Consider the following 21,721-nt stretch of genomic DNA (forward strand, 5'->3'; position numbering starts at 1 on the left):
TGGCATAGAATCCCGGTTCCCCATCTTCAGGGGAGTCGCTTCACAAGCGGTGAAGCAGGTCTGCAGGTGTCTATCTTTCTCCCTCTCTGTCCTATCCGACAACAATAAACAACAAGGGCAACAAAAGGGGAAAAAAATGGCCTCCAGGAGCAGTGGGTTCATAGTGTAGGCACCAAGCCTCTGTGATAACCCTAGAGACAAAAAAAAAAAAAAAAAAAAAAGGTGCTTTTTCCCTCCACTTCCATATAAAAGGTTTTTTAAAAAATTTTTTAAATATTTTATTATTTATTTTTCCTTTTGTTGCCCTTGGTTTTTTTTATTATTGTTGTAGCTATTGTTGTTGTTATTGATGTTGCCATTGTTGGATAGTACAGAGAGAAAAGGAGAGAGATGGGGAGACGGGGAGAGAAAGATAGATACCTGCATACCTGCTTCACCACTTGTGAGGCTACTCCCCTGCAGATGGGGAGCCGGGGCTCAAACTGGGATCCTTATGCCCCTTGTTCTTTGTGCCACATGCGCTTAACCCGCTGCGCTACCACCCAACTCCCGTAAAAGTATTTTAACAAGGTGGAAATCCAATATCATCTTGATGACAAAACCAGGGTAGATAACACAAGAAAAGAAAATTATAGGGAGTCGGGCAGTAGCGCAGTGGGTTAAGTGCAGGTGGCGCAAAGCTTAAGGATCTCAGTTTGAGCCCCGCGGGGCTCCCTACCTGCAGAGGAGTCGCTTCACAGGTGGTGAAGCAGATCTGCAGGTGTCTGTCTTTCTCCCCCCCTCTGTCTTCCCCTCCTTTCTCCATCTCTGTCCTATCTAACAATGACGACGTCAATAACAACAACAATAACTACAACAACAATAAAAAACAAGGGCAACAAAAGGAAAACAAATAAACATTAAAAACTTTTTAAAAGAAGAAAATTATAGGCCAATATTTCATAAATACAGATGCAAAAGTTAGAGTGCTAGGGAATTCAACTGAGCAACACATATATTATATACCACAGGGCCAGGCAGTGGCATAAGTGGTAAAATGCACATTACCATGCTTGAGGATTTCGGCCCCCTGTCCACACCTGTCTGGGGGGAAACTTCATAAGCAATGGAGGAGGCTGCAGGTCTCGCTCTCTGTGTCTCTCCCTCTCTCTCTCCTTCACCCTCCCTCCCTTTCTAATTTATCTCTCTATTATACTAAAAAACAGTGCTAGAAAGATAACATAATAGTTATGCAGAAACTTTTATGCCTGAGATTCTGAGACTGCTGGCTATGTGTTAGGCCAGTACCAAGCCCCAGTGACAACCCTGGTATGGCCCCTCCCCCCAAAAAAGTCAGTTAATGATATACATCATATCCGTAGAACAAGGGCAAAAACCAATGAGCATCTCAATAAAGACAGAAAAAGCATTACTATCCTTTTCTGGTAAGGAAAACATTTAAACTACAGATGGAAAGTAAATTCAGACTTCATTACCTAGTGAAGAACATGCATGAAAATTCTCAACTAACATTCCACTCAATGATGTTAAAATTGCTTTCTCCAAAATTAGGAATAAAATCAGGATTTCCACTTTTACCGTTGATATTCAGCATTGTACTAGTGGTTCTAACCAAAACAGTTAAATAAGGGGAAAAAAAAAATAATAGAAATAATAGACATCCACAAAAAGAAAGAAAACAGAAAGGGGCCAGGCGGTGACAGAACTGGTTAAGCACACACATGACAGGTGCAAGGATCCAGGTTCAAGCCTCTGGTCTTCCCCGCAGGAGGAAAGCTTCACAAGTGCTGAAGCAGGGCTGCAGGAGTTTGTCTCTCTCCCTTTCTATCTTCCCCTCCCCTCTCAATTTCTCTCTCTCTATCCAATAATAAATAAGTAAATTAAAAAGAAACTTATGTTTAATATTTAGAAAATTCCAAAAGGGGCCCACCAAAAAAAAGAAGAAGGAAGGAAGGAAGGAAAAACAGAGCTGATATTTCAACAAAGTTGCAAGACACAAGATGAACAGACAGGATTCAGTTGTACTTTATTGAGTTATCAGAAAAATCATGTATTTGTCTATGTTTTTTATTTGTTTGTTTTTTGTTGTTGTTTTTTAACCAGAGCACTGTTCAGCTCTGGCTTATGGTGGTGCAGGGAATTGAACCTGAGACTTTGGAATCTCAGGCATGAGAGTATCCTCGCATAACCATTATGCTATCTACCCCTACCCCTTTTCTATGCAAAAATACATTGTGACTTTTCCTACAACCCAATATAAGCCAGCAGTAATTTGAAAGGGGAATTAAGAAAGATTCCAGGGGCCAGGCAGTAGCACAGAAGGTTTAGCGCACATGGCGCAAAGCACAAAGATGGGTATAAGGATCCTAGATCCAGCCCCCAGCTCCCCACATGCAGGGGGGGGGGGGGTCACCTCATGGGAGGTGAAGCTATAAATTTGAAACTAGGAGGCATGAGTTCCCCCATTCTGTTCTTTTTCAAGAATGTTTTGGCAATTAGGGCCCTTGGATTTTCCACACGAATATTGATTATCTTGGCATTTTCTTCAAAAAGGCAGCTGGGGTTTCAATAGTGATTGTGTTGAATCTGCAGATTAATCTATATATTACTATCTTAACGTGTCTTTTTTTTTTCTCCTTGCCTCCAGGGTTATCGCTGGGGCTCAGTGCCTATACTAGGAACCCGCTGCTCCTGGAGGCCATTTTTTCCTCAATTTTTGTTGCTATTATTGTTATTGTTGGATGGGACAGAGAGGAGGGAAGATAGACACCTGCAGACCTGCTTCACTGCTTGTGAAGCGACCCCCCTGCAGGTAGAGAGCTAGGCGCTCGAATCAGGATCTGGTCCTTATGCTGTGTGCCATGTGTGTTTAATCCGCTGCGCTACTGCCTGGCCCCTCATTATGTCTTTTAAATCATGAACATTGCCATGGCTGTTGTTGTTGGATAGGACAAAGAGAAATCAAGAGAGGAGAGGAAGACACAGGAGAGAGATAGACACCTGCAGACCTGCTTCACCACCTGTGAAGCGACCCTCCTGCAGGTAGAGAGCCAGTGGCTGGAACCAGGATCCTGATGCATTTGAAAAACAGAATATTAGTAATCCATTTAAAAGAAAATACTAATAGTTTCTACTATCTATAGATTATACATGAACCATCTACGACCATACTACCCTGAACACACCCGATCTTATCTGATCTCGGAAGCTAAGCAGGGTCCGGCTTGGTTAGTACTTGGATGGGAGATTATAGATGAACCTTGAAAGTATGCTAAATGAAAGAAGTTAGTCCCAGAAACTACATATTACATAGTTTCATTTATATGAAATGTCCAGATTAGGCACATCTATAGAAACAGAAAGTACATACATTCATAGTTTCCGAGGTGTGGGACTATTAGGGAGTGAAATGAGGAGTGACAATTCATGGGTAATGGGTTCTTTTGAGAGTGATGAGAATATTCTAAATTGATTGTGGAGATGGTTGCATAACTGAATATACAAAACCATTGAATCATGCAATTAAAATTGATGAATTGCATGGTATGTCAATTACATATGAATAATTTTTTTTTTAAAGAAGGGAGTGACTTACATCAAATGCTGCATATAGATCAAGTAGGATAAGCATGTAGAGTTGACCATGTCTTGATAGAGTGATAGGTTGGGTTCAAGGAAAGTAGATAAATTGGAAGCAGTGAATATAGAATATTTTGGAGAAAGTTTTCTCTACTCTTTACTTTTTTTTTTTTTTTTTTTGCCTCCAGGGTTACCGCTGGGCCTTGGTGCCAGCACTACCAATCCCAGTGCTCCTGGAGGCCATTTTTCCCATTTTGTTGCCCTTGTTGTGGTTGTTACTGTTGTTATAGCTGTTGTTGTTGGATAGGACAGAGAGAAATCAAGATAGGAGGGGAAGGCAAAGAGGAGGAGAGAAAGCTAGACAGACACCTGCAAACCTGCTTCACCACCTGTGAAGCGACCCCTCTGCAGGTGGGGAGCTGGGCGCTTGAACTAGGATACTTGCACCAGTCCTTGCACTTTGCACCATGTGTGCTTATCCTGCTGCACTACTGCCTGGCCCCCTCTAGTCTCTAATTCTACACACAACCCTCTCCATGCTGGAACTGCAACTGGAAGAGGTAGTGGAAGATTGGGAGTGGTATTTTTTGTTTTTGTTTTTTTAACTTTTTATTTATTTATGTTTTTAATTTAAAAAAGGAGACATTAACAAAACCGTAGGGTAGGAGGGGTACAACTCCACACAATTCCCACCACCAGATCTCCATATCCCATCCCCTCCCCTGATAGCTTTCCTATTCTTTATCCCTCTGGGAGTGTGGATCCAAGGTCATTGTGGGATGCAGAAGGTGGAAGGTCTGACTTCTGTAATTGCTTCCCCACTGAACATGGGCGTTGAGTATGGTCGATCCATACTCCCAGCCTGCCTCTCTCTTTCCCTAGGAGGGTGGAGCTCTGGGGAAGCAGAGCTCCAGGACACATTGGTGGGGTCTAGGGAAGTTTGGTCTTCATCTGGAACCTGGTGGCTGAAAAGAGAGTTAACATAAAAAGCCAAACAAATCGTTGAACAATTATGGACCTAAAGGCTGGAATAGTGCAGATGAAGTGTTGGGGGTACTCACTGCAGACTATTGTGTACTTTTGCTTTCAGGTATATATTTTGCCCTAGTTTATGGATACATGTGAACATATGCTCTGTCTCACAGGCCCTAGTCTATATCTAGGTTTTGGCACTTTGTTAGGAAATGAACCACCTGAAAGGAAAGGTCTCACCCAAGTAATGAAGCTGAAGGGTTGTCATTCCACACCTGAAGTCTCTGGACACAGTCTGAGGTGAAGCATGCTGTGTTGATTAGGTTGGGATCAGCGGATGCAATATTGTTTGGTATGAATTGAGAGAAGCATGCAGGAAAGTGCGCCCCACCCTAAGGTTCCAGTACTGGGGGAAATATAGGCTCTATAGTGGAAATGTGAGGTTCCTGCTGTCTTATGGTTCAAGAAGACAATAGATAGTTATTGTTATAATCACATTATTTGGTAATTGGGTTAACTTAGAAAAATCCCTTTGTTAGGATTTGCTGTGTAATAAATACCCAACAACACCATAATTTATGTCCTTTGACATTATTTGTATATAGCTGTGCCACTGGTTGCTTCTGTTCTCCCTGGTCTAGGCTTTTGAGAGAGTCAGCTTATCAAAGACTCAGCCTATGTATTAAAAAGACTCAGTCTGTGCTTTAAAAAGTTTCAGACATACAATCAATTTTTCCCCTCTCATATTAATTAGTGATTTATATGACTACAAATTAATAGGAGTGTACATAAACACCATTCTCACCACCAAAAAGACTGTGTCCCATCCCACCCCCGCCGCCCCAGGAAGCCGAATATCCACCCTTAACCTCACCCCAGGGTTTTTACTTTGGTGCCCTACTCCAGATTTAGTCAAATCCTGCTTTTAGTTTCCCTTTCTTTTCTTCTTTCTCAATTTCCGTTGATGAGTGGGATCATCCCATACTCGTTTTTATCTTTCTGACTTAGCTCACTTAACATAATTCCTTCTAGCTCTTTTTAAGATGGAGGTTTGTATGCTGATGGAAACTATCCAATAGATAGGGAACTAGTTGTCTCAGAAAAAGATAAGAAGTGCTGGTAAGTACACAGCAGCATAGAGAGGGTTGTGTGTATAAGCAGAGAGTCTTTAGTCTGATGACTAGTTTATCCATCAGAGTGAATAGGCCTGGTTACAAGTAGACATGGCATGCTAGCTTATGGAACCTTTCATCTATCTGAGTGCTTTATGTTCTCAATCAAACTGAGAGAGACAATGTAGCAGGAGCTGAAGATTTGTAGAACTAGAAACTGGCATTCTAGTGTGTAGCACTAGAGACCTGAATAAGACCAGTGTTAATGATTTAAAAGTGAATAAGACTAGTTCGTAGTCTTGTTTTTTCCTCTAGGCAGTTCAGATACATGGATACAGCCACTGAGATTTAACATAACCTGGTTCTTTGCTCAGGAATTATAAACCCATAATCCCATAACTGCAATTCTGAAATTTAAAAAATTACAAAAACTCACTGTCTTTGGTTCTTTGTATTGGTAAGTTTAGCTAACTATTTGTGATTACAATACTTGATCCGAATGGTCATGAAGTTGTTTATAGGTATTGCTTATCCAGTTAGTGTTAATATTCGTATCTTTTACTGCAGAAATATTAATGTGTCTTTGGGGGGCTACCTCAGACTTTCCTGGAGCATTTATGATATATACCCTTTACTACTACTTTAAAATCCTAAAAATTCTAATGACCAAGATTTTAAGTAATTGTCATCCTGTATGACAAAGGGCCAGCATGAAGAGGAATTGAGGCTACATATCAGGAGTGATTATCCTGATACACTGTGGGATTGTGTCCACCTGAGCAAGGAGGGAAGGGAGCATGCGAGAAGAGGAGGAGGGATGCTAATTACACATTATGAATATTTTAAACCATAGTACTACACCTATGGTATCTTATTTGTGAATCCTTGCTAATAACACTCTTCTCTGATTCTGAAAGGCTTACTCTTTATTGTTTCGATACAAATGATGTATTTTAATGATACTATATATTTAAGAAAAAATTTTCCAAAGAATGCCTAGAAATGGTCAGTATTTGAATTGATGTTCCAAAAAAGTTCGTGTAGTCCTTCTTCCCATCTCTTGTGGATAGGGTTGGGAAAAAGACACACCAGGTCATTTGGTGACTACAGAGCAGAATATTGGAAATAGGAGCTGTTAAATCCTACACAATAGCAGATTTAGCTATGGATTAGAAAATCTGGTTTAGTGCAGTCACTTAGTCCTTGTAAATTCTTATTTATAAGGCTAAGAAAGGAAAAAGCAATTTGGAAAAAAAAAATTCCTTAGTGCTCGAATTGCTTAATTCTTACTTTGTCTTCACACATCCAAACCTAATACTGATAGTGATTTACTTAAACTTCTACTTACTAATTAGACATGGGAAGACACTATACATCATGCGTAAAGGAATAGGCTTGATGAGAAAGTTTTCTGTTTTTACCAATAAATTTTAACCCAAGTGAAAAAATAGAGCCTTGAAATATTTTAGAACTTGTGCTGAGGTAACAGTGTTGCTTTTCTCAGGAATGAATTGATCTCCTCTTCCAAATCACAAATTCTAGCTCTGAAGTGGGAGACCAGATACAACACTGAATCAGAAAGTGGAAAAACTAATCAAATTCTCAAAAACCAGGGGCAGTGAGGCAGAGGCAGACTGACTTTTTCAGTGGTAGTCTCTAGCTATACACTTCCCTATTTCGGTAACTAGAGGTGGATTATTTGTAATTTCAGTATTAAAATGCTCTTGGATTTTACTCACTTATGCTGATTTCCCTCTATTGCCTTTTGTTTTTCATTGTTTTTATAAATATTGTACTTACTGGCAGGGGAGGTGGCTCATTCAGTAGAACACATGTGTTATACCATATGTAAGAACCCGAGTTTGAGCTCCCAGCCATCACATGGGAGTGCCAGCAGAGGGGAAGCTCCAGGAGTGGTGGAATGGTGATGTGGTATCTCCCCTTCTCTATATGTCCGTTTCCTCTCTGTATCTCTCACTATCTTTAAAAGAAAGAAAAATGGCCATGAGGAACAGAGTAGTTGTGCAGGCTCTGAGGCCGAGTGATATCCCTTCTGGCAAAAAGAAAAATAAGTATTGTACTTATGATTGCAGAAGGAAATTAGTTGTTCAAGTAGAATAAATGTTAGGAAAGAAGATCACTATGTTTTTTTTTTCTTTTTTTAATTTCTTTATTGGGGAATTAATGTTTTACATTCAACAGTAAATACAATAGTTTGTACATGCATCACATTCCCCAGTTTCCCATATAACAATACAGCCCCCACTAGGTCCTCTGTCATCCTTCTTGGGCCTGTATATTATTTGTTTTATTTTTTTATTTTATTTATTTATTTTTTACCAGAACACTGATCAGCTCTGGTTTATGGTGGTGCAGGGGATTGAACCTGGGACTTCAATGCCTCAGGCATGACAGTCTGTTTGCATAACCATTATGCTACCTACCCTGCCCAAGATCACTATGTTCTTAGTCTGGTTTATAAAAGTCCTATAATTGATAACATACTTTTCAAATGTTGACTTAGCACTTTTCTGAATTTTCTGTGCTTTTTACATTTTCTTTCATTCTTTTTATTATTATTATTATGTTACTTGTTCAAAATCAGTCAAAAAAGAAAGTTGTATAGTTCTACTTGTCATTGTTAACAAATACAGTGATTTAGAGAGGGAAGGTCTTACAATTTTGTCTGAAGTGCTTGAGCTACCTATGAATAATACTATGTGATATTGATAGCATTTCTGTTTATTGATAATATTTTATTGAAGTGCTATTATCACTTTTAGACTCTCAAGTCAAAGTGATCAAATACAGTTTTTATCACTTTTTTTTTGCATAACCACTATGCAATCTCTTCAGTTTTTTACCTTTTTTTGTTTTAGTTTTTTTTAACTTTTTATTATCTTTATTTTTTATTTATTGGATGGAGACAGCCAGAAATCAAGAGGGTAGGGGGAGATAGGGAGAAAGAGAGATACCTGCAGCATTGCTTCGCCACTCATAAGGCTTTCCCCTTGCAGGTGGGGACCAGGGGCTCGAACTGTGTCCTTGAGCATTGTAACATGTGCACTCAACCAGGTGCACCACCACCCAGACCTCAATTTTTATCACTTTATAGGTAGCAAAAACTGAGTCTTAAGAGAGCTGGGCGGTGGCTCAGCATGTTAAGCGCACGTGGCGCAAAGCGCAAAGACCGGAGTAAGAATCCCGGTTCGAGCCCCCGGCTCCCTGCCTGCATATTCTCTTTGACAGAATATTTAGTCACATTGAACCAGGTAGCACATACATCCATGTAATTGAAAGCTTGTGTCTAGACACATCAGTTTTGTTTTTTTTTTTACAGAGAACAAAAGCTCTCTTTCTTTTTTTTTTTTTTAATAATTTTTAAGTTTTATTTATTTATTCCCTTTTGTTGCCCTTGTTGTTTTTATTGTTGTTGTTATTGGACAGGACAGAGAGAAATGGAGATAGGATGGGAAGACAGAGAGGGGGAGAGAAAGACACCTGCAGGCCTCCTTCACCGCTTGTGAAGCAACTACCCTGCAGGTGGGGAGCCGGGGGCTCGAACCGGGATTCTTACACCAGTCCTTGGGCTTTGTGCCACGTGCACTTAACCCACTGCGCTACCCCCGACTCCCAACACATCAGATTTTAGAAAACAGGAAAAGGAAATCTTTGACCAGGTTTTGGCAAACCTGTTTTAAAGACAAAAGATATTAGATAGCACACAATGAAATTAATTCAGATCATTATTATGAAAATATCAGGTCACCTTCCTTGCAATATAAAACTTACCATATGATCCCATTTATATGAAAAATCCAGAATGATCTTATCTACATGAAATGAATAGTGGTTGCTTAGGACCTTCGGGATATGTTACTTCTGGGTGACAGCTGATAAGTATAGGTTTTCATGAAAATAATCTAAAATTAGATGTGATAATGACTACATAACTGTGGATTTACTAAAGCCTTATATATTATGAATGGGTGAATTATTTGTTAAGTGAATCACATTTCAGTAAAGTTGTTAAATGTTACAGGAGAGCTGGGAAAGACAGCATAATGGTTATGTAAAAAAGACTTTCATGCTTGAGGCTTTGTGGTCCCAGATTCAATCCCCTGCACCACCATAAGTCAGAGCTGAGCAGTGCTCTGGTGTTTCTCTCTCTGACTCTCTCTCAAAAAAATAAAATAAATTTAAATTTTTTTTAAAAAAAAATTAAATTGCAAGTGTGAGGATATCTTTGGGTAACATACCTGGTTAATACTTGGTGTATGAAATTTGAGGTTGAAAGTCATTTTCCTCAGAATTTTGAAGATGCTGCTCTGCTGTCCTCTGGTATCTGCTATTGCTATTGAAATGTCTAATTCCATTTAGATTTTCATCGCTTAACATGTGAGGTGACTAGATAATTTGTCAAAACCAGGACTCTCAAGGTGATGAAAGAATACTAGAATGAAAAGTATAAGCCAGGACTCTGGGATAAACTGGGACAGGTGGTCAGCCTCTTATACATGACCTATTTTTTTCTCTAACCATTTAGAATCTCCTCTTTGATTCTAATGTTCTACATTTCATGATGATGTGTCCTGTTTGATTCATTGTGTTAGGCCTTTATAGGTTCATTTCCCTGTCTCTGTGTTTTGTCATTATTTCTTTTTAAAAATTTTTAAAAATATTTATTATTTATTCCCTTTTGTTGTTCTTGTTGTTTTATTGTTGTTGTTATGATTTGGTGTCATTGTTGTTGGATAGGACAGAGAAATGGAGAGAGGAGGGGAAGACAGAGAAGGGGAGAGAAAGAGAGACACCTGCAGACCTGCTTCACCGCCTGTGAAGCGACTCCCCTGCAGGTGAGGAGCAGGGGGCTCGAACCGGCATCCTTATGCTGGTCCTTGTGCTTTGCACCACGTGCGCTTAACCCGTTGTGCTACCGCCCGACTCCCTTTAAAAAAAATTTTTTTTTAAATATTTATTTTCCCTTTTATTACCCTTGTTGTTTTATTGATGTAGTTATTATTGTTGTTATTGATGTCGTTGTAGTTGGATAGGACAGAGAGAAATGGAGAGAGGAGGGGAAGACAGGGGGAGAGAAAGATAGACACCTGCAGACCTGCTTCATCGCCTGTGAAGCGACTCCCCTGCAGATGGGGAGCTGGGGGCTCAAACCAGGATCCTTACGCAGGTCCTTGATGTCATTATTTCTATTGTAATTTTCTGCTGGTCTTTGCAAATCAGGTGTTTGACATCAGTATTATCCTCATTTTTTTTGTTTTGTTTTCCCTTCACAAAGAGGCAAGTGGATGTTATCTTTTTGCTTTATATCTGAGTATTTTCATACATTTATTTTTCAGTTTTGTGAAATTTAAATTGTTTTGTATTTGATTTCTTGTTTTACTCTTCTCAAGATAACCTTTCTTACGGAAGTCTGTCTCTCAGTTCTTTACTGCAAGTTCTTTTTTCTTTCCTTTTTAAGATTTCTTGTGTTCTCTACACTGTTTTCTTTTGGTGACACTGGGCTCTCACATACACAGTTCCATAGTTCTCAGGCTGGCTTTTCATTCTTTTAATTTCAGGTAGATTACCTCTTTTTCTGTTTGTTTTGGTGAGCGCCTGCTTTCATTGGATACTGATGATCCTTGATTTTTCTCTGCATATTTAAGAGTAAGGCATTGAACAGCATCTTTGAAACCTAAGCAGAACTTTTGGCTCCTCTTAATTTACCTGTACTGTTTACTACCCTATAGGTTAGAATCATCTTAAATGTCAGAATTTAGAAGTCTTACTTTCTAGAAATGCACCAAAACAGTTGGGTGGGAGAGGTCAGCCATGTTCTTCAGAAAAGACTCCTCTGCTCTCCTGTATCTGCTGTTTTGCAGCTGGAGGCAATCATTCTGTATGTAGGGCAAGGGAAGGAAGCAAAAGTTCCCCGAGATGAACACAAAGCCTTTCCTCTGGAGCTTCTGGAGCTCGGCTTTTCTGAATAAAGCTTTTTTTCTCCCAACGAAGGGAGGTGGAGGTTGTAAAGGGGCATAGTCATTTACCTGTGTGAGGTAATGGAGAAAGCCAGTTGTTCTCTCTCACTTTCCCCCTTCCTCCTCCTTTCATGGCAACTGCCTAAGAGGCTATCCCATGTTGGTATGCATGAGACCCCTTCTGTTTCATTTGTTTTAAATCCCCCCTGCTTAACACTATTCTATTTACATAACCACTTCATTCTATTTACATAACCGCTGTTAACAAGCACCACCCTCCCTCCAGAGCATTGGTTCAATCCCCACTGTTTCATGGTATGTTTTTGTTCCACCCCCTCCCCCCCTCGCCTTGTCACACCCTGATCCTCTCCTCATCACACTCTGATTTTCACCAGTCACTTTTCTCTCCACCCTCTCTATGTCACATCCTGTTTCCACCCTACTTGGCAAGTATATATCAAGACAGCATTGTGAGTTTTAGTAGTACTTGAGTTTAGCTTAGCTCGTCTTAGATTGTGCTGCGTCCTGCATGAATAAAGAGATACTGCCTACACCTCAACCATGAGTCCCTGGTCATCTGTTACCCGCCCGTGAAGCCAGCCCTGCGAAAACAACATAACCCGTCGAAAACAACAATCCCAGAGAATCTGTAGGCCTAATTTGCTATACCTTCACCTTTATTCCCTCTGGGCATTTGTGTGATAACTTCCTTCAACTCTTCCATCTTGGGTCTGAAAATTTTTTGAAAATATACCCTTATTGGGAGTCAGGCAGCAGCACAGCGGGTTAAGCGTAGGTATCACAAAGCGCAAGGACCAGCATAAGTATCCGGGTTCGAGCCCCCGGCTCCCCACTGCAGGGGAGTCCCTTTACGGTCAGTAAAGCAGGTCTGCATGTGTCTGTCTATCTTTCCCACTCTGTCTTCCTCTCCTCTCTCCATTTCTCTCTGTCCTATCCTATATATATATATATATATATCCTTATTAACTATCTCTCTTCATGTGTTTAATATTTATTTTATTCCTCTGCTGTTTTGTAGAGAGGTTGGAAAGGGTTAAACTAAGGTGTTCAACTGCCATCTTTAATGCCTGGTGCACATTTTTCTGGGCAAAATAGAGTAAATTCTGATTGGATACTGAATAGTTACTAAGTTACCATCAGTGCTTTTCTACAGCTATGTTGTTATAGGTTAAATAGGTTTTTTGTGGACTGACTTGGAAACCTAACTACATCTGTGATTTTTCTCCTAGAAGTAAAGAAACAACCAAGCCTTTCCAAATTAAGTTTCTGGAGAGACTATAACAGACTAGAATAAAACTACTTCATGTACCTCTCCATTTTCTGATTCACAAAGAAACTGACAAATATCATGTCATTATCTAAATAAAAAATTCTCAACTAAAACAGAAACTTGAATTTTAATGGAAAATTTTTTTGTGAAGTTAAACTATAAAATTTAATCTAAGAATCAAAATCTCATTATTTAGCAATATTCCTAAGGTTTCATTTTCCAGCAGTTATCTGGAAAGCATTTTTTTTCTAATTAAATGTAAACCCCATGATACTAATAGCTGTAGGAAATAGTAGTAACTATGGAATGACTGGTTTGCTTATATTTTCTTGCTACTTTCTCAGTCCTACTTTGAACACTACAGAATCTTTTTTTTTTTTTTTTTTTTGACATATTGGGCTAAATAAAATAGACATAAATAAATCAATAAAGATTATCTTCCTGATCATGAAGGATTAAGAATAACTGTGAGGCATTTTGGTAGTGAAAACGCAATCCAAAATATGTAACGTACACAGAATGCTTGAAAGTAAATGCTGCCCCAACTAGGCGTTTGAATTGCACGACCACTGCAAGTGTTATAGATGTGCTGCAGCTACATGTGGCTTTAATTTCCAGCCTTCAGGAAGGGCCCTGGTGCTTCTTTCCAGAGGCTCACCCCTGTTGTGCTAGGGCAGGTTTCCTTAAGCTCTTGCTTCCAGTGGCCATGAGGGTCCTAGTCTCAAGGGATCAGAGACAATTAGGAAAACCAGGAATGGTTGTTTTAATCTCTCATGTAGCTGAAACAAGGTAAGAGCAATGAAATATAGTCACTCCATACTTTATTCATTTTAGTGTTTCTGTTTTTCACTTTAAAAAATTTATCATTAAAAAAAATTATCATTAAATCTCACCCAGCCACCCCCCTCTATCTTGCTTTTGACAGAATATTGACTGGGAACCAGAAACCCATTTTTGCTTAGCCTTAAGGGCAGCTGTTTACAGAGTAGCAGTGTTACATAGGTTTACTGTGTCGTATGTCTGTGTAACACTGGATTTGGATCTTGTATTTAGCTGCCAGAAGTGACTGTGATGAAGTAGAAGAGATAAACTGATAGATTGGCTGCCAGAAAGATGTTGGGAATCAATCAGATAAACAGGGTAAAGAAATAGCTCGCTGTTCTCTAGTGATAATAAACCAGTGGCCTCTGGTCCCTACATTTTTAAGTGTAATTGCTATGTTAATAATGTCCAAAATAGGCAAATGAGAAATTTTTTAAAATTTTGGTTAGGGCATTCTTTTTCCTTTTGCAATATTTTTATAAGTTTTATTTCTTCCAATGCCTACTTATGTAAACAAGTGAAAATTAGTGGACTACTTTCATAGGAATTTTTCCTCCTCTTTTTTTTGCCACAGACTTCAGTTATTTAACTTGGTGAAGATCTATATTGCTACCATGTCTTATCTACAAGATAATCATTTTGTGGAGACACAAGTTTTAAAATTAAACCTGTGTTAATGACATGATTACCAGGAACTAGATTGTTTTAATGTTTTCCTTTAGATTTCTTTCAGGAGACTTTTTGAAAAAAATTTTTTTTCTTTTCCCCTACATACAGCATTTGGATAGGAGAAATACCTATAGTTTTATATTTGTTAATTTAAAATTCTCCTCCTTTGGTGTTTAACTTTTAGTAATGTTTTTAACATTGCTTCTTTTCACGTAGGACTTTAAGACTCAGTGCAAATTCTCAAGTCTGTGTCAATGATACAGATTAGACTTTGACTGCATGCAGTGGACTAACTGGGATTGAGAGGAGTGTAGAAAAGTAATTTAGAGTTCCCGTGGAGTTATTTGCATAGGATGAGAAACTGGGTCTTTGTGTTGTATGTGCAGTATGCACTTACAGACTTTTCTAGATTTCCCTCTTAAAACTGTTGTGACTGAATATGTGTCATATATGATTGTTTGCTATCTATGGAAAGCAAAAGGATAAAGTTCACTCTTAACTTGTGTACTAAAAACTTTTGCCTGAGGAAGAACTTTTGATTGCTCAAGGTTATAGGTCAGAAGTTAACCATGTGCAATTTTCCTATTGGTGAAAAGGTGATGCAGTTTCTTTTTTTCCATTCACAGCCCTTCCCATCTGACCTTTTAAAGATTCGCCATTGATATTGATGAGGTGCACAAAACTAATCATAAAAATAATGAAGGGAATGTTGTACACTCATTGATCCATTTGAAATGAACTATAGTACAATAAGTCTTCTAAATGGAATTTTGTTCTCAACTATTGCTATAGCCACCTTTTAAAAGATATATAAATATTAAAGGGTTAATGGGGATTTAGTCATGTTCTTTCCACTGGGTTGTCCTTTATTGATTGTATTTGAGACCTGTCACTATGCCATTCAGAATTTCTATTGCACCTTTTTAAAGTTAGTTGGTGTGGAGAGATTTAAAAAAAAATAAATAATAATCAATTGCTTTCCTTTTTATTCGCCTAGCTGCTCCGAGAACTCATAGAACGGAAGACCAGCTCCTTGGATCCCAATGATCAGGTGGCCATGGGAAGGTAATTTATGTATATAACTGTTTTCCCCTTTGAATTCCCTTAGTTCTGCCTCTAAGTCTGTGAGTGGCCCTACAATGAAAAACGTTAGGCAAGATAATCAGTTAGAAAGATAAAGTGCTGGGAGTGTGTGTGTGTGTGTGTGTGTGTTAGGGACTCCCCCCCCCCCCCCCAAGTCCTCCTTATACTCTTTGCTCTCTGGTTTGGATTGTGATTGTATCAGTCTCTGACCAGTGAATGAAAAGCAACCACCCAAATGTGTGCTCTCAGCTGTCAGAATGCAGCACTGTGCACAACAGGTTCCTTGCTCATAGTTGAATCTGCTTTGTTAGAGTCTGCCCTAATTTAGATCTCTACCCCTTCAGTAAAAGCTTCAGCACAATTAGAAATGGAACATGGCAGCACTACCCAGATGTCAGGGTAGAATGTAAAGCACTGAAGGAAGGCTCTTGTGTGTATACTTCATCCTGTGGTTGAAAAATAAAAAGGGCTTTTAGAGTGCTACCTAATGAATAGTGTACATTTAAATAGCCATGAGCCATAATTTGCAAAAGCATGAAAGGAAACAAAAGCTGCAAGTGCCAGAATGGGATTCTGGGCAGAGCAGCATTTTGAGAAAGCAATGAAAAATTTGTCTTGATGAAATAATTTTATTTGAATAAAACACTATTCGAGTTTTAAGATAGGATGTTGTTGATGTTTCGTGTATCCCTGAAATGCTTTAGAGGTTTGCTATAAATTTAATGTGATAGAGCAAATTGCATTTAAGTGGTGATTATATTGTACATTTATCTGACTTTACAATAAAATAGATTATGGTAATTAAGATTATATTAAGATTACAGTAATTGGATTTCCCTAGATTTTTTTTTTCTGATGTTGAATCTTCATTGTATAAATCAGGTAAGATGACTAGCTGCTTCTGTGTCTCCCCTTTTTTACATTTTTCATATGAGGAGTTTATGGTTTTTCTTAGCCTAATATTTTTTATTTGAAAATTTAATTCCTTTCCATTTAAAATGATTGTGGAATATGTGATTCTTATTTATAGCGTGATTCAAGCAAACCAACTATAAAACTCATGCTATCTGTTAACAGGTGAGGTCTATTGGGGTGGGAGTAGAGAGAAAGGGGGCTGGAGGGTGAAACAAAAAAAAAAGTGTCAGTTCTAAGGTGGTAGATGGCAACTAGACTTTTTTGTATTGATTGTGATGAAATCTATACAAAGGTCAATTTATAATGCTATGCTCCTAACACATAATGTTGTAATCCATTGTTTTTTCAATGTAATTTTTTTAAGTTGTAAGGTGATAAGGAAAACATAAATACTGAATATTTGATGGTAAAGAATTGTGAACATTTTTTCAAGCACTAAGATTTTATTGAGAAGAAAGAGCCCTTGTCTTTCAGTAACAATCTGAAACATAGATGAAAAAAAAAAAATTTAATTAAATGAGCTGACTCTAAAACTATTGTCAGTAATGAATACTTACAAATATTAGCAAAAAATGAGCAGCACAGGAAAAAAGTACATGAGCACAAACAAAAATTGGACTTAAAGAATTCATATGTCCAAACCAAAGAACATTTGCAATATTATCAATAGAACATGCCACACAGCTGAAAACATTAAAGGAAAACCCAAGCAGCTGTATTCAGTTTGATGGTTTTTTTCTGCAGACTGGTACATTCATTGCTTGTCAAAGCAACTCCAAATACTAAGCATTGTTAACCAGATTTGCTGTAGAATTTCTCAGCTGCCTTTTTTTTTTTTTTTTTAAACCTTTGCACAGATCCTCTTCAATTGATTAGTCGGTTTGGTCCCAGACTATCTTGAAAAACTTGAAGCTGATGATTTCCTTTTGCAGGGTTGTTAGTAAGAAAAATTCAAATGTGTCAGTATGTGTAACCATTTCTGTTATGTGAACTTCCAGGCAATGGCTTGCAATCCAGAAATTAAGAAGCAAAATCCACAAGAAAGTAGATAGAAAAGCCAGCAAAGGAAGGAAACTTCGGTGAGTTACTTTGGTTAAAAAAAAAAAATCTCTGAAATATTACACTTATTTTCTTGGCTTTTGGCTATTGTATCAGTTTTCTATTTCTTCTACTGATGACAATTGTTCATATTTTTATTTTTAAATTTATTTTTATTGATTATTATTGTTTTAGATCATGAAAGAGCATAGTCCCAAAGCTTTCTTCAGTGTCATGTGGGCCAGAGTCAAATCTGAGTTGCAGACTATCCATTGGCCCATCTGATGATTATTTTAAAGATTTACTTATTTATTTATGAGAGAGAAAAGAGGGAGAACCATGCATCATCCTGGCACATGCAATACTGAGTATTCAGCTGGAGACCTAATGCCTGAGAATACAGTGCTTTATCCACTGACCTTCTGAGCCTCTTGATGATTTTTTTTTTGCCTCCAGGGTTATTGCTGGGGCTTGGGGCCTGTACTACAAATCCATTGCTCCTGGAGACTATTTTTTCCCTTTTGTTGCCCTTGTTGTTGTTATTATTGTTTGTTATTGCTGTCATTGTTGTTGGATAGGACAGAGAAAAATCGAGAGAGATGGAGAAGACGGGGAGAGAAATGCAAACATTTGCAGACCTGCTTCACCACTTGTGAAGCGACCCCCTGCATGTGGGGAGCTGGGGGCTGGAATGGGAGTCTTTACACCAGCGTGTAACCCGCTGTGCTACCACTTGGCCCCCAATTTTTTTTTCTTTAAATCAGATAAAACAGTTGAAACTGTATTTGAGGTTTTTTAAAAAAAAACTCTAGAATGGAAATGTAGTTTCATTTACATTTTTCTTCTGTTGTGAATCAGCTGACTGAATAACTTTTTCCCCTGAAAGAGACATAGTAACAAAACAAAGTAGTTGAAATTGCCTTAGACTAAAAGAAAAGCACCTTATAGGTAGTTTTTAAATAAGTGGTTTATAAAACAAATAAGAGTTCCTTCCAATGTTTTAGGAATGATGTGAGGTACTAGATCAGAACCAAGTTACCTGGAGGAACATGCAGCGTGGAGAGCATGACAGACAACAGACAGATGTGTTGCTGTATGGGAGTGCTTTGGTGGTACTCATCCTGGTATAGGGGTTATCTAATTCATGCTTGAGAATGCAGGCTGCTCAAGAGAAGATTTATAAGGCACAATATCTTTACACTGAGTGGACTAGGAAGAATGGTCTTAGTGAAAGGGGAAAAAATAATGTTTGTTAAAAGAACAAGAATAGGGGAGTTGGGCTGTAGCGCAGCGGGTTAAGCGCAGGTGGCGCAAAGCACAAGGACCGGCATAAGGATCCCGGTTTGAACCCCGGCTCCCCACCTGCAGGGGAGTCGCTTCACAGGCGGTGAAGCAGGTCTGCAGGTGTCTATCTTTCTCTCCCCCTCTCTGTCTTCCCTTCCTCTCTCCATTTCTCTCTGTCCTATCCAACAACGACAACAACAATAATAACTACAACAATAAAACAACAAGGGCAACAAAAGGGAATAAACAAATAAAATAAATATTTAAAAAAAAGAACAAGAATAGACCAAAAAAAAAAAAAAAAAACCTGTGAACTTGAGTATATGTGACCATCTAGGAAACTGCAGTTGATATGGAAGAAACTTAAAGCAAATATGAGGGAATGGCAGAAGGAAGGGTGTTTAGATTGGTGAGTGTTAGAGCATAATCAGTAATCTTTATTAGTAGGAATAGCTATAACAGTTGTAAAAACTCTCTCAGACACTACTAAGCAATTTACTTGCCATGCCAGAGATTATGGAGCTTAAAACCTTTAGGTCTTTGAAATCTGCCTCTTTCATTACTGGCCTTGGGACCTTGGGCAAGTTACTTTACCATTGTGCTTTAATTTTCTCATTTATGAGGAAAATAGAAGTCACATCTCAGAGAGTTGATCTACAGATTGATTAAATTAGCTAAGTCATGCACAGAAAAGATCAGAACTCACCCAGTCTTACACAGCTAGTAAGTAACAAACTGGGGTTTGAACTAATTGGTCTGAGAACCTGTTCTTTTTATTTTATTTTTTGTATGTGTGTGCTAATGTTTTCAAATTCTTTTTTTGTTGTTGTTGTTCCTTTTTTAAATTTTTATTTATAAAAAGGAAACACTGACAAAAACCATAGGATAAGAGGGGTACAACGCCCCACAATTCCCACCACCAAAACTCCACATCTCCTCCCTTCCCCCGATAGCTTTCCTATTCTTTATCCCTCTGGGAATATGGACCCAGGATCATTATGGGGTGCAGAAGGTGGAAGGTTTGGCTTCTGTAATTGCTTCCTCACTGAACATGGGCATTGGTAGGTTGATCCATACTCCCAGTCTGTCTCTCTCTTTCCCTAGTAGGGTGAGGTTCTGGGGGAGCAGAACTCCAGGACACATTGGTGGGGTCCTCTGCCCAGGGAAGTCTGGTTGGCATTATGTTAGCCTCTGGAACCTGGTTGCTGAAAAAAGAGTTAACATATAGAGCCAAACAAATTGTTGACTAATCATGAACATAAAGGCTGGAATGGTTCATATGAAGAGTTGAAGGGGTCTCCGTTTTGTAGATAGTTTTAGTAGTCCTATTTTAGTTATATTCCAAAGAGCCCATGACTATACTAGTTTTTTTTTTTTTTCCCCTGAGTCTGACATCTGATATGCAGGTAGATCTAAGTTATTGTCTGGGGAGATGATGTCATGGCTGGAAAAAGGAACAGAACCTGTTCTTTTAACCTATAGCTGTTGAGATGTTTCTCTAGACCAGGACCAACTGCCCTATGCAAGCATCAGAATAACATCTTTACTACATTAGCATTTTGCCCTGAAGAATAAACCATTTGACTTAGACTAGGTGAGAATATTATAGGTAACTTCCTAAAATCCAAACTGTGGTAAAGCTGTTCTTGTTAACTGTCATCACTGATACTAGATTCCAAGACTGAGCAAGTCTTACTCATTTTTGTTTATTTGTTTGTTTGTTTATTCCTTTTTGTTGCCCTTGTTGTTTTATTATTGTAGTTGTTGTTGTTGCTATTGATATCGTTGTTGTTGGATAGGACAGAGAGGAAGGGAAGGCAGATGGGGAGAGAAAGATAGAGACCTCCAGACCTGCTTCACTGCTTGTGAAGCGACTCCCCTGGTGGGGAGTTGGGGGCTCTAACCAGGATCCTTACGCTGGGCCTTGGACTTTGCACCACCTGCGCTTAACCCACTGCACTAACACCCAACTCCCTACTCTTTTATTTTTAGTATGATTGAAAATATAAGATTTTCAGAAATATCATATAGTAAGGATAAACATGCCCACACAGATATTAATTAAAATTATGTCAGTGGCATCAACCAGTCATACTGGCCTGGCAACTTTCCATGGGTACTAGAAAATCTACTAAAAAAATAAAACAGGAAGATAGATTGATCGATTAATTTAGGGGGTCAAGAGGCAAGTTGCCCTGTTAATGTACATACTTTACTATGTGCAAGGGCTTGGGTTTGAGCCCTGCAACCACATGGGTATACTGTAACACCAGAGTAAATTGGTGAGACAGTGCTGTTGTATCTCTTATATCTCTCTCTGAAGTTAAGAGAACCTACAAATTGGTAATTTGGACAATGCACCTACTTTGCCATGCATGTAATACAGGTTCAGTCCTACCCTTTAGCCTTGGAGGAAGCTTCCAGTGCTGTGGTATTTTTCTCTCCTATGTCTTCATCTTTCTAGTGAAAAAGTCAGCCTAGATCCTGAAGCCCCAGTAGAAAAAAAACTCCCCCTTCACACACACACACACACACACACAATTTTTGGTCTTGGAACTAATAGTTAATTTTTGGTCATCAGTATTTTATTCAACAATATATTGATTTAATCAGATTTCAAAATATAAATAGATGAAATTCTTGGGTCTTTAAAATGAGATGTCTTATTGTGTTTGTTTTGCAACAAAATTATATTTATCTTTGCTTTTTAAAAAAATATTTATTTACTAGATACAGAGAAATTTAGAGGGAAAGAGAATAAGATACCTGCAGTACTGTTTCATTGTTCTTGAAGTTTTCCTCCTGCATATGGAGAGTGGGGGGTTTGAACCAAGTGCCCGACTGCCCAGCTCCCACTTACCTTTTCTCAGTATGGCTACAAAGAGTTATTTTATTATTAAAAATGCATACACTCTCAGCAACACTGAAACTAGGTGAAATGCAGTTACCTTAACACACATTACTAAATCCTCTTTAAT

General features: G+C 38.5%; 1 protein-coding gene across 1 annotated transcript in view; it reads left to right on the forward strand.

The window, feature by feature from the left end:
- AATF (apoptosis antagonizing transcription factor) overlaps positions 1 to 21,721 on the forward strand; it is a 106,841-nt gene that overhangs the window by 56,689 nt on the left and 28,431 nt on the right. Inside the window, exons 9-10 of the mRNA XM_016185488.2 lie at positions 15,421 to 15,488; positions 17,420 to 17,500. Coding sequence (XP_016040974.2) covers positions 15,421 to 15,488; positions 17,420 to 17,500 — 149 coding nt within the window. The remainder of the gene's footprint in view (positions 1 to 15,420; positions 15,489 to 17,419; positions 17,501 to 21,721) is intronic.

This window comes from Erinaceus europaeus, chromosome 12, assembly GCF_950295315.1.
Source record: "Erinaceus europaeus chromosome 12, mEriEur2.1, whole genome shotgun sequence".
NCBI lineage: Eukaryota > Metazoa > Chordata > Mammalia > Eulipotyphla > Erinaceidae > Erinaceus > Erinaceus europaeus.